The sequence below is a fragment of the Orcinus orca genome, chromosome 11 (genome assembly GCF_937001465.1).
Source record: "Orcinus orca chromosome 11, mOrcOrc1.1, whole genome shotgun sequence".
Classification (NCBI taxonomy): domain Eukaryota; kingdom Metazoa; phylum Chordata; class Mammalia; order Artiodactyla; family Delphinidae; genus Orcinus; species Orcinus orca.
In genome coordinates, this window is record NC_064569.1 from 93,619,675 (window position 1) to 93,633,582 (window position 13,908).

The window sequence follows — 13,908 nt, forward strand, 5'->3', positions numbered from 1 at the left end:
ATACTTGTATGTGTTTCTTTGCAGTGTTTTCCTCACGTCTATTTCGGGTCCTGGCTGACACCACACTCTTTTGATGACAGTGGCTGTATCCCTTTTCTGGTTTTTAGTATATTGCAAGGACCGCCTCCCTTCCTCATTTCTCTCTCACTTCTTCACTTTCAACCACATTTAGCCTGTCATTTGGACATAAACAGCCCTTTTCTTCCTCATTAAAAAGAAAACGAAAAACCCTGAGAACAATCATGGTGATTCTGTTTGTTTTGCATTTCTATCAATTTATTTGGGACATTATATTTATGTCTTTTAGGAAAACTTTTTCCTTATTAAAAATAAAGGCTTCGTAACTTTTTAAAAATTGGGGTATAACTTACAGTTAAGTGCAGAATCTTAGGTTTCTAGGCAGTGTAACCACCACCCAGACTGAGGTGGGGACTCCCTCGTGTCCCCTCCCTGCCGTCCCCCATCCAGAGGGAACACATGTTAGGACTTCTATGATCATAGATTGACTTTGTCTGAGTTTGAACTTCCTATAGATGGAATCAGAATGCACTCCTTCATATGTGACATCTTTCATTCCATATTACATTTGCGGAGCTCATCCGATGCTCACTGAAGCCTAATGCTTGTGAGAAGTGAGGAAACTGCCTCCTACCGCTGGTCCATCCTCAGGCAGCCGTCTACCCACGAGGACAATTGTCACTAGCCCCACACCACCACTCCCCCACGGTCAGCCACGCCTCCCCCCTGCCCTTCAGTTTGGCCGATTCTAATACGAATAGGTTTTGATTTCCCTGTTCTGACAAAGGCCCGACTCAGCCTGAGTGCCTCAGGGACTGGGGTGAATGATTCTGAAGTTTCTGGAGTCCTGGCCAGGCTGCTCTGTGCAAGGTCCCAGCTCTGCCCTCCTGAGGGTGCCCTTTGCTCCCTAGAGAAGGATGGAGGAGAGGCTGCCTGTGCCCAGCCCGGCTCTCGGAAGTCCCCAGGCTGTGTCATCTCCCAAGCACCTCAGGGTCCCTGTGTCATAGGCGAAACTCTGAGACCAGGGCCTGGGGAGATGGGCCCTTGGGAATGGGGGCCCTGGGGTGATGGAGGCGCGTCTGCCAGGAGCCTGCCCTCTGACAGCACGGGGGGGGGGGGCTTCTCCCAGTGTAAGCCCACCTGTCCACTGGGGTTGCACCCTTTGTCCACAGGGCGTATACTTTGTGGATTTTTGGGTCACTTCAAGGAATGGAGTGGGGAGACGGGGAGGAGGGGCTGCTGTTGGAGCCCAGAAACCAAAACCAAAGGAGAAGATTTGATGATGAGTTTCTTCCCGGAAACCACCCTTGGGAAGTGTCAACATCCTCTGATCTTCGTCAGAGCTGAGATATTTGGGTGTGTCTGGGGAACCCGAATGTGTTTCCTTTTTGTTAAGTCACTCTGTGTGTGTGTGTGTGTGTGTGTGTGTGTGTGTGTGTGTGTGTGTGTGTTTGTGTTCCTTGTGGGTCAGGACCATGGTTAGTTCTGTGTGCTCAGGCACAGCTGTGTGCCAGGCCTGATCTTTGTCATATATGTGGTACCTGAGGTCCCACAGGACATCCTGAGGTGGGACCGCCAGCTGTAACCAAGCAAATAAGCCATAAGTCCCAGGCAGGAAGCAATGCGGAAGGCCCTGGGGCAGACACAGCTGAGCCAGGCCTGACTCCTCTGTGGTCCCAGCACTGTGGTCCGTGTCTGCTCCCCGAGCCTCCTGCCCCAGGGCTGCAAGCCAGGGTCCCACTTGGGGCTGGAAGACACAGTCCCCACATTCCTCGGGCCTGGAGGGGGACAGCAAGAGCATGGGCAGCCACGCTTTCTGAGGCCGAAGTACGTCCCACAGCCACGCGTCCCTGCGTGGTCCTGGTCCAACCTGGTCCCTCCGGGAGCCTTTCTCTTCTCCTCTGTGTAATGGGGTGAAAATGCTCCACGGCCAGTCGGCTGGCCCTGCACGGGGGGCTCCTAAGGAGAGCTCGGCCCAGGTTTCTCCCCTTCCCTTCCCCAAGGATGAAGGCGGCTGCCTGCCTGTCCGAGCAGCTTCTCCCCTCCCCACTGAGCGCCCCACGGGTCCCTCAGCCCAGCGGCCCCAGGGAGCCTGCGCCAGGCCACGGCCCGTGCTGGAGACTCAGCGATGGGCCGCCATGGAGCTTGTCCTCCAGGGTATGGACACCTGTCCTTTCGTCTGTCCCCTCACCGCCTGCCTTGCCGGTCCCTGCTGCCCAGATGACCGCACTCTCGCAGACCTCACTGGCCCATGGTCAGTCTTGGTGGCATCCAAGTCGGGCCTTTGTCAGAACAGGGAAAAAGAAACTTAAACCTCTCCGTGAAGGTCTGAGGTTTGGGCGGAGAAGTTCATTGTGTCATGAGTGGCCAGAGTTTAGGAAGGGGTGAGGCCCAACTCTGCTGACACAGCGGTTTCCAGGAGCTCTGATCGTATATAAGGCTCCTGGTGCTTGAAGAGCTTCAGGTAGGAGGCCACAGGTTGTGACCGAGCACAGAAACAGAAGACTCAGAGCCAGGGACGGTGAAGAAACTGACTCATGGAGGCCAGCCCATCACCCGGGACCAGGTACCATGCTACAGGGGAGCGGGGCAGTGGGAGCTAGGACAGGGGCGGGACGGTGGGGAGAGGCCATGACCCAGTCCGACTTTGGGCAGAGGGTCAGGTCTTCATTGAGGCTCTGGGCATCTTGCATCGCTCCTGGGGGGAGATCCTGAATTCCCTGGGAGCCCCCAGCGGGGGTCAGCGGGGGAGGACTCGTGGCTCCAGCAGAGATGTGGGGTGCAGAGGGAAAGAGTGTGCAGGGAGGAGAGGAGCGCTGGGCAGTCCCAGAAGGAGCCCCGTGTCTTCGGGCTTCTCCCGCCTTTGACCGTAGTTGCCTGTTGGATGAAAACACCTTCACTGAGAACTTCATGAATCAGATGAGCCCTCGTAAGACCTACCTGTGCTACAAGGTGGAGATCCTGGATGGTGACGCTAGGATCCCTCTGGACGAGAAAAAGGGCTTCGTGCGCAACAAGGTGACTGACCCAGCCTGCCCGCAGCAGGCAGGGCCTCCCTATTGTGGGACATTCAGGGTAGAAGGTTGTCAGTTGCACACAGGATGTCCCACAAGCTCTCTCACCCCTGGTCCCTGCCGTTGCTACCGCTGCTCTGCTTGGAATCAGGTGAGGACCCTTGCTGTGTGGCTGGCAGCTCTGAGCCAAATGTCATAAGCCAATCACAGCAATCCAGGGCCTGGTACCTCCAATGTCACCCCAGGCTCTAGGACTAGGCTACTCCTCTCCTGCTGTGCCTCTGGGGAGGGGTTGGGACAGAGGGAAAGGCATCTGGACAAGGGGCCGGGTTCTTCCCCGGATTCCGCCCGGGGGATGGCTCTGGCTAGAGAGCCCGATTTCTTCCTCAGTCACTGTGGACTTAGACGGGCCCAGCAGGACCCCTGCCCACTGCTTGAGAGATCTTGCCAAGGGCGCTGATCCCTGCAACCCCACTGCCAGCTGTCTTTAGCCCAAGGACGCCCCTCAGCCTCGGGCTCAGCACAGGGTGAGGCCCAGAGTAGAAGATTGTAGAAGTTTTGGTGCACATGTGGGGTGGGGTAGAGGGGGAGCTGGAGAGCAGGGTGAGTCACTCCAGGGAGGAAACACCCACTTCCATGGCAGGAGGCCAGCGTGGGAGCTCCCCTGGCCTCCTCTCTGCAGGGCTGGACTAGGTGAGGCTCCTGACGCCCTACCTCGGGCACAAAATAAGAGGCGTTCCAGAAAACTCAGAAATCAAGATGAGTCACATTTTAAGGCAATCGTTTAAAAATCAAAATTAACGCAATTCTATGATGAGCAAAACATCAACATTTGCATGAAGACTGATGGGTTTCAGTGCTATGCAGAGCCACAGGGAGCCGAGGGCCGATAACAGGTCATCACTGCTTGCCGAGCTTTTTGTAAAACACTGATACTGAGTCTCTCGTGGAGCTTTGCGTTACTTTGAATCGTGTAAATGCTGCGTTGAAACGCCATTCACTTGGTGCTGAGGCTTGCCCAGCGCCTCACCCACCTGCCTACTCTGGCCTCGTCCTGCCCCAACCCCGTCCACTTTTCTTCCTCTTCCATGTAGGGTGCTAACGAACCAGGGGAGCCCTGCCATGCAGAGCACTACTTCCTGGACCGGATCCGTTCTTGGAATTTGGACCGGGAGCTGCACTACAGGCTCACCTGTTTCATCTCCTGGACCCCTTGTGATACCTGTGCCCAGAGACTGGCTGATTTCCTGGGGAAGAACAGCCACGTGAGCCTGCACATCTTCGCCTCCCGCATCTATAGCCTCTCCGATTATGAGGCTGGGCTGCGCACACTGCAGGCGGCTGGGGCCCAAATCGCCATCATGACCTCTAACGGTCAGCACGGGTCTCCTGGGGGTGGGGCGGTGGCAGGGAGAGGCCTGTGGGAAGTTGCTAGAAAGGGGCGGGTAGGGTGGGAATCCCTGGTAGAGAGGTCTTTGTGTGCTGCCTGAGAGGTGATGCTAGACTCTGGAAGGAGTCTATGGGAAGAGAGAGTTCAGGGGAGCAGAGCTGCTTCGGGGAGGGGAAGAAGGGGAGTGGGTGGATATGCAAGAAAGACTAGGGGACTTCCAGAAAGGAGAATTGGGCTGGCTCAAATTCCAGTTGCAAGAAAGAGCTGGAGGGGTAAGCTATTGAGTCCCCAGGAGGAAGGAGAGAGGAGGAAGTGAAATTATGACGGGGAAAGTCTGTCCCGAAGAGTCATTTCAGCTCTGTGGCCCCAACCCTTCCCCAGACTGGAGTTCACCTTTCTCTCCCCTGTTCCATCTCAGAGTTTGAGCACTGCTGGCAAAACTTTGTGGACCACCAGGGAAAACCCTTTCAGCCCTGGGATGGGCTGGAAGTAGTGAGTCAACATCTATGTAACAACCTGCAGGCGATTCTCCAGGTGAGCTCTCCTTCCTGCTGCTTCCCTGGACCTCCTCCATCCTCTCCTCTCCCTGTGGCTTTTTCCTCCTCTCAGAGCCTCCTTTGGGTGACCTGCTCCCTCCTGGGGTGCCAGCTCCATCCTTTCCTTCCCTTCTCATGTGGTCCCTCTACTTTCTCACTTGCTGTGTCCCTCCTTCCTTCCCCATCTTTGTAACACTCCCCAGACCTCCTCTCGGTTTTTGTTTCATCTTCCAACTGTCTCACTCCCTGCTCCCGTCCTAGACGCAGGAAAACTGAAGGATGGACGTCAACCTCTCTAAAGAAGTCAGGAGACCTCTGTTGAACAGGAGAAAAAAACAGCTTTTTTAGAGAAATATAAACATGCCATTTGCTACCCTCTCCAGATTGATCCAAAGAAACCAGTGAAAGGCAAATGGCTCATAATAAAGAGTTAAAAAAAAAAAAAGTCTGGGGGCTTCCTTGGTGGCGCAGTGGTTGAGAGTCCGCCTGCCGATGCAGGGCACATGGGTTCGTGCCCTGGTCCGGGAAGATCCCACATGCCGTGGAGCGGTTGGGCCCGTGAGCCATGGCCGCTGAGCCTGTGCGTCTGGAGCCTGTGCTCCGCAACGGGAGAGGCCACAACAGTGAGAGGCCCACGTACCGCAAAACAAAACAAAACAAAACGAAATAAAACAAAAACAATCTGGGTAGATTTACTTTTCATTCAAACCTATATTACGTCCCAATCTACATCAGTAAGATTCTATTCAATATTATCAGAATAGTTTTCGATTTTTAGAGAAATGGATATTTTAATTGATTTTAAATCCAAAGCAATAAAATGAAATATTAAGAATCTTCCACCAAATATTTTTCCTCAGTAAATGTATCATGAACTACAAGTAGTTTATTAAAAGTTGCAGACATGCAGATGCCTTTCTCTTTTGTAGTGGATCTGATTCATGGTGGAGTGGAGGTATAGTGGTCACACTAATTCCTGCTGGAGTGAGTAAAAGTCAACTAAATCTTGTAGGAGGGGAATCTAGGATTCAAAAATCTACAGTATACCCTAATAATGAAAAATCTGAAAGTGAAATTAAGAAAACACTCCCATTTACCATTGCAAAAAAAAGAATAAAATATCTAGGAATAAACCTACCTAAGTAGACAAAAGACCTGTGTGCAGAAAATTATAAGACACTGATGAAATAAAGATGATACAAATAGATGGAGAGGTATACCATGTTCTTGGATTGGAAGAATCAACATTGTGAAAATGACTATACTATCCAAAGCAATCTACAGATTCAATGCCATCCTTATCAAACTATCACTGGCATTTTTCACAGAACTAGAACAAAAAAAATCTCACAATATGTAGGGAAACACAAAAGACCCTGAATAGCCAAAGCAATTATGAGAAAGAAAAACAGAGCTGGAGGAATCAGGCTCCCTAACTTCAGACTATACTGCAAAGCTACAGTAACCAAGACAGTATGGTACTGGCACAAAAACAGACATATAGATCAAAGGAACAGGATAGAAAGCCCAGAGATAAACCCACACACATATGGTCACCTTATCTTTGATAAAGGAGACAAGAATATACAGTGGAGAAAAGACAGCCTCTTCAATAAGTGGTGCTGGGAAAACTGGACAGCTACATGTAAAAGCATGAATTTAGAACACTCCCTAACACCATACACAAAAATAAACTCAAAATGGATTAGAGACCTAAATGTAAGGCCAGACACTATTAAACTCTTAGAGGAAAACATAGGCAGAACAAGCCATGGCATAAATCACAGCAAGATCCTTTTTGACCCACCTCCTAGAGAAAGGGAAATAAAAACAAAAATAAACAAATGGGACCTAATGAAACTTAAAACCTTTTGCACAGCAAAGGAAACCATAAACAAGACGAAAAGACAACCCTCAGCGTGGGAGAAAATATTTGCAAATGAAGCAACTGACAAAGGATTAATCTCCAAAATTTACATGCAACTCAATGTCAAAAAAACAAACAACCCAATCCAAAAATGGGCAGAAGACCTAAATAGACATTTCTCCAAAGAAGATATACAGATTGCCAACAAATACACGAAAGAATGTTCAACATCATTAATCATTAGAGAAATGCAAATCAAAACTACAATGAGATATCATCTCACACCGTCAGAATGGCCATCGTCAAAAAATCTACAAACAATAAATGCTGGACAGGGTGTGGAGAAAAGGGAACCCTCTCGCACTGTTGGTGGGAATGTAAACTGATACAGCCACTATGGAGAACAGTATGGAGGTTCCTTAAAGAACTAAAAATAGAATTACCATACGACCCAGCAATCCCACTACTGGGCATATACCCTGAGAAAACCATAATTCAAAAAGAGTCATGTACCACAATGTTCATTGCAACTCTATTTACAATAGCCAGGACATGGAAGCAACCTAAGTGTCCATCAGCAGATGAATGGATAAAGAAGATGTGGCACATATATACAATGGAATATTACTCAGCCATAAAAAGAAATGAAATTGAGTTATTTGTAGTGAGGTGGATGGACCTAGAGTCTGTCATACAGAGTGAAGTAAGTCAGAAAGAGAAAAACAAATACCATATGCTAACACATATATATGGAGTCTAAGAAAAAAAAAATGGTCATGAAGAACCTATAGACAAGACGGGAATAAAGACGCAGACCTACTAGAGAATGGACTTGAGGATATGGGGAGGGCGGAAGGGTAAGCTGGGACGAAGTGAGAGAGTGGCATGGACATATATACACTACCAAATGTAAAATAGACAGCTAGTGGGAAGCAGCTGCATAGCAAGGGAGATCAGCTCGGTGCTTTGTGACCACCTAGAGGGGTGGGATAGGGAGTGTGGGAGGGAGATGCAAGAGGGAAGAGATATGAGGATATATGTATATGTATAACTGTTTCATTTTGTTATAAAGCAGAAACTAACACACCACTGTAAAGCAATTATACTCCAATAAAGATGTTAAAAAAAAAAATCTACAGGCATTGACAACCTATCACCCTGCCAACAATACTGTTTTGAAATGACAGATCATGTGACAGGAGAAGAGAAAGAATGAGTCTAAATACTGGAAGGGAAATTTCAAATCAGCAGTCGGGTGAACACCAGGAATTACTTCAGCCCCACACCACTCCTAATTCTACCACCCTGTAGGGGAAGCCAGAGGGAGGTGCTTTCCTGCACAGATGATGAACTGGCCCCTACACAGTACATGGACCCAAGCAGGACCCATCTCAGGCACTAGATTTCTCTCCTGCCACTGATTCTGTCGGGCCTGAATTGAGCTGAGTCAGCCCCTGACAGCTGGTTGTCCTGCACAGGTGTCCAGACAGCGAAGTCTCCCCAGGTCTCTCCTCACAGACTTCTGCTCACATGTCGGGGCCCAAACTGTGTCACAACCTCACACAATGACTGTGAGGGGCTGGGAGTGGAATCATTTGGTTTGAGACTTGAAGGGATAGAAAATAAGGGAGAGACGATGATGATGGCCAAGGAGGGAGGAAGGGACGAAGTCAGGGAGGGCTGGCACCCCGGAAGGAAGGACTGATAGAACAGTGTGACCCGGAAGGGGGAGGGGACGGGAGAGGAGGGGATAGGAAAGGAGAGGAGAGGAGCAAAGCAGGGCCAAGGGCCAAGGGTGGAAGGACAAGGGACCTAAGGACAGGATGCTGGGATGGAGGAGGGTGGGCAGGGACAGAGCTACCTGGAGGGGCTATAAGTCAGGCTTGTTTCACAGAAGAAGCCATGTGGGGAGGGTAGGATGGTCCAGGCCTGGCTCAGCTGCTCAGCGATGCTGTCAAGGAGCAGCCTGCTGTTCCTGCTCCCCAATCTCAGCTCTCGGCACTTGTCTCCTCAGGGCCTCAGATGGCTGCCCACCTCCAGACGTCACATCTCATTCCAGAGGGGAAGAAAGAGGATGGGACAAACCCCAGAACTTCAGAGCCTGTACATGTTTTTAATGGATACTAGCAGTGTCCTACTGTGAGAAGGGGCTGATGGGAAAACTCACAGGTCACACTTTCTGTTGGTGTTTCACTTGAGCCAGTGTGGGCTGCAGAGGGAAAAATATGGGTTCTTGGGCTCCTCACCTGGAACATATGGAGAATAATAGTGACTGACTGAGGGCTGTTGTGCAGTTAAACGTCAAGTACTCAGGACGATTTGACATAGTTAGTCTTCAACAGATGATGATGCTACTATAAAAAAGAGGAGAAATCACTCATTTAATAAATCACTCAATCCACAGATAATGCAGTCTTCCGGCACATTCTGGCTCACACCGTGTGCAGCCAGGTGCCCAGAGAGACGTGGTGGACAGGCAGCACTGGGGGCCTCAGTAGCAGAGCGGTTCTGGCCGAGACCCAGGCCAGGCTGGTTCCTGCTCCCGAGCCCCTCAGTGTCGCTGATGGGGCCTCACCTCCTCCTCCCGGGGTCTCCTCCTCTGACCCCTAGGGGTTCTCCTCCTGCACTCCTGACTCGATGTCTGGGCCTGGCCTCTTTTGATGGGTCCCGGCTGTGTTCTCAGCTGATGCCCTCATTTCTGTGTCTCCTGCCCCCTCCTGCTGCAGGTGTGCCAGGGAGTCTGCAAGTCCCCAGAGACGAAGGAGTCACGCCCATGGGAGGGAGGATGGACTGAGAGGGGACCCCTTTCACTTATCTTTATTTTATTTTTAATAGTAATTAATTAATTTATTTATTAGGCTACATTGGGTCTTAGTTGCGGCACTCGGGATCTTTTAGTTGCGGCATACAGGCTCTTAGTTGCAGCATGCTGGATCTAGTTCCCTGACCAGGGATTGAACCTGGGCCCCCAGCAATGGGAGCGTGGAGTCTTAGTCACTGGACCACCAGGGAAGTCCCTCACTTGGCTTTAAATTAACAGCTACCTTTTGGTTGCAAACTCACCATGTCTCCTCGCGTTGACCAAGCCCTTTTCATACATAAGCTTATCCCAACTTTACCAAATCTCAGAACAAGGAATTACTACTTAGCACTAGTTTGCTATGAGGCAAAATCCTTTTTCCCCTCTTCCCAAGGTCTTACAGGTAGGACGTGGTAGGGGCCAGATTCACACCTGGGTCCGTGCCAGTCCCTAGCCAACACTGAGACACTTTCTTAAAGACTGTGAGTTATACTAGGATGCACACAGAGGGGCAGGAGCAGGTCACAAGCAAAGCCGGGGTTTCCAGCCCAGGAGTCTGGAGTTGGCCCAGTCAGACCAGAGAGCACATGTGAGAGACTTCAGGGAAGAGGGGAGGGACTGAGACAGGACCAGGATCCTGGGGAGATGGCTGGAGAGGGCAAAGGAGGGTCAGGGCTGAGGGTTGGAGGGGCCCGAGTGAGGGGACAGGAGCATTTGTCACCTAGGGAGCTGGAGGGGAGGTATCTTCATCATCCTGGAACCCTGTGAAGGTGCCATGCCCTGTGTCAAGGTGTCAGAGGGTACAGACACAAGCACTGTATCAGAGGACTGCTAGTGACAGAGACTGCATACCCGGTTAACTTTGAATTTCAGATAAACAACAAATATATATTTTTGGAACTTAACCAAAAATATATTCACATTTAACTGGGGTCCTATATTTTCGTTTGATCGATCTGACTGCTCTTTCTGTACAGGAGACATTTACAGGAGCCCTCATTCTTGTCCCAGCCCTGCTCGGGCTGAGCAGTGGTCCTGCATCCTCCCTGGGGGTCCTTTGGCCCCAATCTCCCCTCTGATGAGTTCCCCTGGGGCACCCCTCCATGTCCCCAGGATGGTTTCTGGTGTGCTCCAAACAGAATTAGGGTTAACAAGGGCATGCTTCCTGTCTGGTTATGAAATATCAAAAGGGGAAATACCTCTGAACGTGACACTAAGAGACTTTGAGGTGCACAAGTGTCATTGCACAAGCGACATTGTAACACTATGAAGGGAAGGATAACTCTTCCTGCTCGTGGAGAGACAAATATCTGCATACCTTTAGATTTAAACTGCAGAAAGTGGTGGGTGTTTAACACAGCAGAATATTTTCTCTGAAATGTAAAATGAAAAGCTGAAGTTTCAGGGGAGGTGGACTGGCAGGGAGAAACACAGGGGAGGCTGAGCCCTCCTGTTACAAATATGGGAGCCACGGGAGACGTTCATGGTTGGCATGATGAAAAATAGAATTTAAGCTGAAGGGTTGGGGCGGTGGGGAAGAGTTGACGGTCTGAGAACAGTGATATCACTTCCAAGGCAGAGACGAGTGAAAGGAAGATGCTGTGGTGTACATACTCCCCGATCAGAAATGACGTCAAAAGATGATGGATCAAGACCCAGAAGTATAAGCACATCATGTAACTGTAAGGAAAGGACTGTGGAAGTTAGAGAGGTAGTTAGAAGCCGTGGTGTTCGACAGGGCTGGAGTTGGCAAGAACGATGGCACAACTTTGCTTTTAGTTTTGGGTTTCTTTGTCATTTTGATTTTGTAATGGTGTGTGTCTTTTCATGAATATCTTCTAATTCCATTCACAGTAGGGACAAAACCCGTAGAAAATGCTTTGTAATAAATTTAATAAGGAATGGATAAAACTAAAGTAATATATAAATTTAATAGAAATCCATAGAAAAACATGATTGCTTTTGCCTTTTTTGTTTGTTTTTTGAACTTGAAGAACTACTACTTAGGTTCAAATAGTAAAAGAAGAAGTTAGGTAACATGTGATGGATGGTGATGCAGCCAAATATCTCATGGGCCTCGTGGGCCCGAAAGCACAGCAGGAGCCCAACTGGGAGGGGGGCTTGAGCTTGGACATCGCCCAAGACAGGGAGATGTCCCTCCCCACACTCTGGGTGAAATAGGGACTCAGAAAGCCCCAAGGAACTGTGATTGAAATAATCTAGCACCTGGCTTTTTTCTGGACTGCAAGAAGCTCACGTTAAGAACTAGTGTCTCTATAGATCTCTTCTTGTGTTGTAGGTGCAAAGGAAAGTGAAGTGAAGTACAAACTGGACGTGAATTTCACATCAACCTCATTAACGCCAAACATTTGCTTGGATACTGATGGGAAATGTGTACTGAACCCAATGGCCAATCAGGAGCTGACAGTTCTTGGAGGGTATTTAGCTCTCATTCATTTGTAGCAGAAATGTTTTTTTTCTGTATTATTAGATGTCCAGTCCAGCATGCTCTCTTTACGCTGTCTGGACAGGCAGCTGTTTGACTGGCACTAGGCAGGCTGAATGTCATTTGCAATCCCTTTCAAATTACCCATGACATTTTTCACAGAACTAGAATAAATAATCCTAAAATTTATATGGAATCCCAAAAGACCCAGAATTGCCAAAGCAATCCTGAGGAAAAAGGGCAAAGCTGGAGGCATAACCCTCCCAGACTTCAGACAATACTACAAACCTACAGTAATCAAAACAGCATGGTATTGACACAAAAACAGGCATATGGATCAATGGAACAGAATAAAGAGCCCAGAAATAAACCCACACACCTATGGTCAATTAATCTTCAACAAAGGAGGCAAGAATATACAATGGAGAAAAAGAGTCTCTTCAGCAAGTGGTGTTGGGAAAGCTGGACAGCCACATGTAAGTCAGTGAAGTTAGAACACTCCTTCACACCATACACAAAAATAAACTCAAAATGACTTAAAGACTTAAATAGAAGACATGACATCATAGAAATCTAGAAGAGAACATAGGCAAAACATTCTCTGGTGTAAATCATACCAATGTTTTCTTAGGTTAGTCTCCCAAGACAATAGAAATTTTTGCTTTTGCAAAAATAAACAAATGGGATCTAATCAAATTTATAAGCTTTTGTACAGCAAAGGAGGCCATAAACAAAACAAAACAAAAAGACAACCTACTGACTGCAAGAAAATATTTGCAAATGATGTGACCAACAAGGGTTTAATTTCCAAAATATACAAACAGCTCATACAACTCAATAAAAAAAAAAACCCAATCAAAAAATGGGCAGAAGACCTAAATAGACATTTCTCCAAAGAAGACATACAGATGGCCAAGAGGCACATGAAAAGATACTCAACTTCACTAACTATCAGAGAAATGCACATCAAAACTACAAAAAGGGCTGAGAGGAACCAAGATGGCAGAGTAGAAGGACATGCTCTCACTCCCTCTTGTGAGAACACCAGAATCACAACTAGCTGCTGGACAATCATCGACAGGAAGACACTGGAACTCACCAAAAACATACCCCACATCCAAAGACAAAGGAGAAGCCACAATGAGATGGTAGGAGGGGCGCAATCATAGTAAAATCAAATCCCATAACTGCTGGGTGGGTGACTCACAGACTGGAGAACACTTATACCACAGAAGTCCACCCGCTGGAGTGAAGGTTCTGAGCCCCACGTCAGGCTTCCCAACCTGGGGGTCTGGCAACGGGAGGAGGAATTCCTAGAGAATCAGACTTTGAAGGTTACTGGGATTTGAATGCAGGACTGGGGGAAATAGTCAATAGGACTGGGGGAAACAGAGACTCCACTCTTGGAGGGCACACACAAAGTAGTGTGCGCATCGGGACCCAGGTGAAGGAGTAGTGGCCCCAGGGGAGACTGAATCAGACCTACCTGCTAGTGTTGGAGGGTCTCCTGCAGAGGCTGGGGGTGCCTGTGGCTCACTGTGGGGACAAGGACACTGGCAGCGGAAGTTCTGGGTAGTACTCCTTGGCATAAGCCCTCCCAGAGTCCACCATTAGTCCCACCAAGGAACCCAGGTAGGCTCCAGTGTTGAACCTGCCATTTGGAACTCAGGAAAGGTCAGGGAGGCTGAACAGAAAGACTCCCACGTCCAGGAGACCCACAGGGCCCTGCTCAGTTTCACTCCCCCCCTTTTCTTTGATACTCCTCAATCTTGAGGAGAACAGATGTTGGACAAGAAAAGGAAAAATTGTTTTGGATAGAGATGTTAATCATAAACTC

The 13,908-nt window shown here is 48.9% G+C and overlaps 1 protein-coding gene across 4 annotated transcripts; it reads left to right on the forward strand.

The window, feature by feature from the left end:
* The first annotated feature begins 2,462 nt into the window (after positions 1-2,462).
* On the forward strand, positions 2,463-5,413 carry LOC105748501 (DNA dC->dU-editing enzyme APOBEC-3G-like). Of its 4 annotated transcripts, XM_049694757.1 has the most exons (5): positions 2,463-2,584; positions 2,892-3,183; positions 4,127-4,406; positions 4,841-4,956; positions 5,220-5,410. In XM_049694757.1, exons 1-5 carry the CDS (start codon positions 2,556-2,558, stop codon positions 5,232-5,234), a joined length of 732 nt encoding a protein of 243 aa, XP_049550714.1. In that variant the 5' UTR covers positions 2,463-2,555; the 3' UTR covers positions 5,235-5,410. The 4 variants fall into 4 exon arrangements, with proteins under 4 accessions (XP_049550714.1, XP_049550715.1, XP_049550713.1 ...); XM_049694758.1 differs by lacking the exon at positions 2,463-2,584 and having other exon boundaries at positions 2,591-3,183; positions 4,127-4,297; positions 5,220-5,413; XM_049694756.1 differs by lacking the exon at positions 2,463-2,584 and having other exon boundaries at positions 2,596-3,183; positions 5,220-5,411.
* Positions 5,414-13,908: the final 8,495 nt, after the last annotated feature.